This window comes from Penaeus monodon, chromosome 9, assembly GCF_015228065.2.
Source record: "Penaeus monodon isolate SGIC_2016 chromosome 9, NSTDA_Pmon_1, whole genome shotgun sequence".
NCBI lineage: Eukaryota > Metazoa > Arthropoda > Malacostraca > Decapoda > Penaeidae > Penaeus > Penaeus monodon.
Genome location: NC_051394.1, coordinates 16,299,759 through 16,302,258, shown reverse-complemented (window position 1 = coordinate 16,302,258; position 2,500 = coordinate 16,299,759). Strand labels below are relative to the sequence as shown.

General features: G+C 32.5%; 1 protein-coding gene across 1 annotated transcript in view; it reads right to left on the bottom strand.

Moving 5' to 3' along the window:
* LOC119576632 overlaps nt 1-856 on the bottom strand; it is a 13,880-nt gene extending 13,024 nt beyond the window's left edge. Inside the window, exon 1 of the mRNA XM_037924288.1 lies at nt 779-856. Within this exon, the coding sequence (XP_037780216.1) occupies nt 779-856 (78 nt within the window). The remainder of the gene's footprint in view (nt 1-778) is intronic.
* Nucleotides 857-2,500: the final 1,644 nt, after the last annotated feature.

Below are 2,500 nucleotides of genomic sequence, written 5' to 3'. Positions count from 1 at the left end.
ATTGAATTTACTAATTTAGTAAATAATTATAATGATGATAATGATGATGATGATGATGATGATGATGATGATGATGATGATGATGATGATGATGATGATGAGATGATGATGTTGCTGAAGCTGATGATGATAGGGGAGGGAGATGAGGATGAGGAGAATGATAATGATGATAACGATGATAACGACAATGAACTAGTATTACTATTACAATTACTATTGATGTTAATGATAATAATGATATTAACAGCGATGATGATAATAATAACAACGATGAATATGATAAATATCATGATAATAATGAAATTAAAATCACATCATGATAACATTGATATTGAGTATCAGGGTACGGTAATAATAAGAATGATATTAGTAATTATAGGCTTCCTTTACGATTCTTAAACGCATTAGTGTTAAACCTGTCTTTTCTACACATGAGCTTTACCGCTGAAGGGAATTTTAGAGATTCTTTCTTGGATATGCTGTCACTCATAAGTTTGATTTTTTTATTTTTCAATCTAAATTAATACTGCAGAGAAACTACTCACACGCAACGAGACAAACATTCAAACAGCCTTATTTCCATGTTGTTAATCCTAACGAGTGTTTACGTTTTTCTCTTAGATATCTGAGTCGTTTAAACTTATACCGTAGTTGAAAATATTGACATGACGTATCGCAATCCATTTTTGCATAGTTATAAACTTTGCAGTGTGTTGTTAATCCAGTACTTTTGGTTAAACCTAAAGCTAATTTTAAATAAGTCGCATTATCTACTTACACTTGAACATGCAATCGCTAATTCTTCAGCGCAGGAAAGCCTGTTATTGGTCGGTATAATACCATTATTTCCAACCATCTTCGACACCAATACGCTAAATGGGAATGGAATTGACAGAAATTATTATTTTTTGTGTGATTTGTTACTTTTATACAAATATTGGTTATAATCTTAATATTTTAGCTCTGAAGTAGTTTGCTTACAGTGTGTACAAATCCAAGTAGGAAATACCAACACAAATGTTCTATGTGTACGCTTACGTTCTGTACTTTTTAAATATGATCCATTTTTTTCTCTCTTTTTTTGATATGGCTATGTTTATTCATAAATTCGACTTTTCTTTACTTGAATCATCTGTTACTCCCTGTGGTCTAAGTCAATAACAATAATGATAATCTAGTCATTATGTTTAGTTACTATATGGCATTACTGGATTTATCAACATTGTTACATTTCAGTATCATATAACTAATTTTGCTATCATTATTCCCTATAATTGCATTGCTGCATCATAATCACTGTCCCCTGTTATTATCAAATGCATTTCCCCTGAGATTTCGAATATTTATTATAGTTGTTTGTCATCACTATTACTGTTCTGATCATCATTATTGTTATGATATTCATTATCTTTATTATCACTGTAATTCATTATCGCCAGTATTGCTATTGCTATTGACAGAATCCTTTATTATCACTTTGTTATTGTTATCATTACTGTCCGTAGCTATTATTAATTTTGTTGTTAATATTATCATTGTCGTTATTATTACCGGGTTACTTGACCTGCGAAAGCAGAATTTGTACCACAGACTTCTTGATAACTGATCGCCAGTGATAAAAAAGTTCCCTTGGCGATGCAGTAATACGAGATATGCCGTGATCTATAGGAATCTTCCAGATATGTACTGTTATCTGGTATAATGCAATGTAAGTTTACAACGCCAGAGGGAGATCCTTTGTATGTTTTCTATTCAAAATTTACTTTGTAAAGGTAATTTTTAAGTATTAGTTCCTCTTCATTTCTCCTTTTATTCCTCTCAATTCATTACCTGTTATTACTGTACTCCAGGAACATAATGGATAGTGTTTAATCAGATTAGATTTTTATGTATTTTTTCCATGCCTTCCATTACTTTCGTATCAGCTATTATCTTTTCTTTCTGTTTTTATTAAGTATAGATATACAATACCACACTTTGACTCATTAGAGAACCGACAACTTTCGAAATGTTTTAGTTGTGTAATTCTTTCGTAACTGTTTGAAATCATCACAGCTGTTTATTTACCTGCAAGATACTGATACTGGCAAGAGCAAAATATAACCTTTCCTTGATTACCACAGGCCGCATTATCGTTGTCAGGTTAATATATCTACTGCAAACTTAAATATCTCATGACCTTTGATCAAACTAAAATGCGTACCATTTCTGGATGCCCTTCCTTGGCTCACCCATGTTATTCCCAAACCCGCTTGTCTATCGGCCGGTTTGTTAAAATTGTACGAGGCCCGACTCGGTGAAATTTCATTACGCGGACATGCATATTCACAGAAATAAATACATATCTATCTAGACACGTATATCTACCCTACAGATAGATGAAAGTATATCTATCAGATAGAGAAACAGATATGCATTTGCTTCTCTGCATACGCATGTCCGCATTATTGCCTCGCACAATTCTAAACAAACCGGCCGTCAGTCTTGAAACACATCTGCA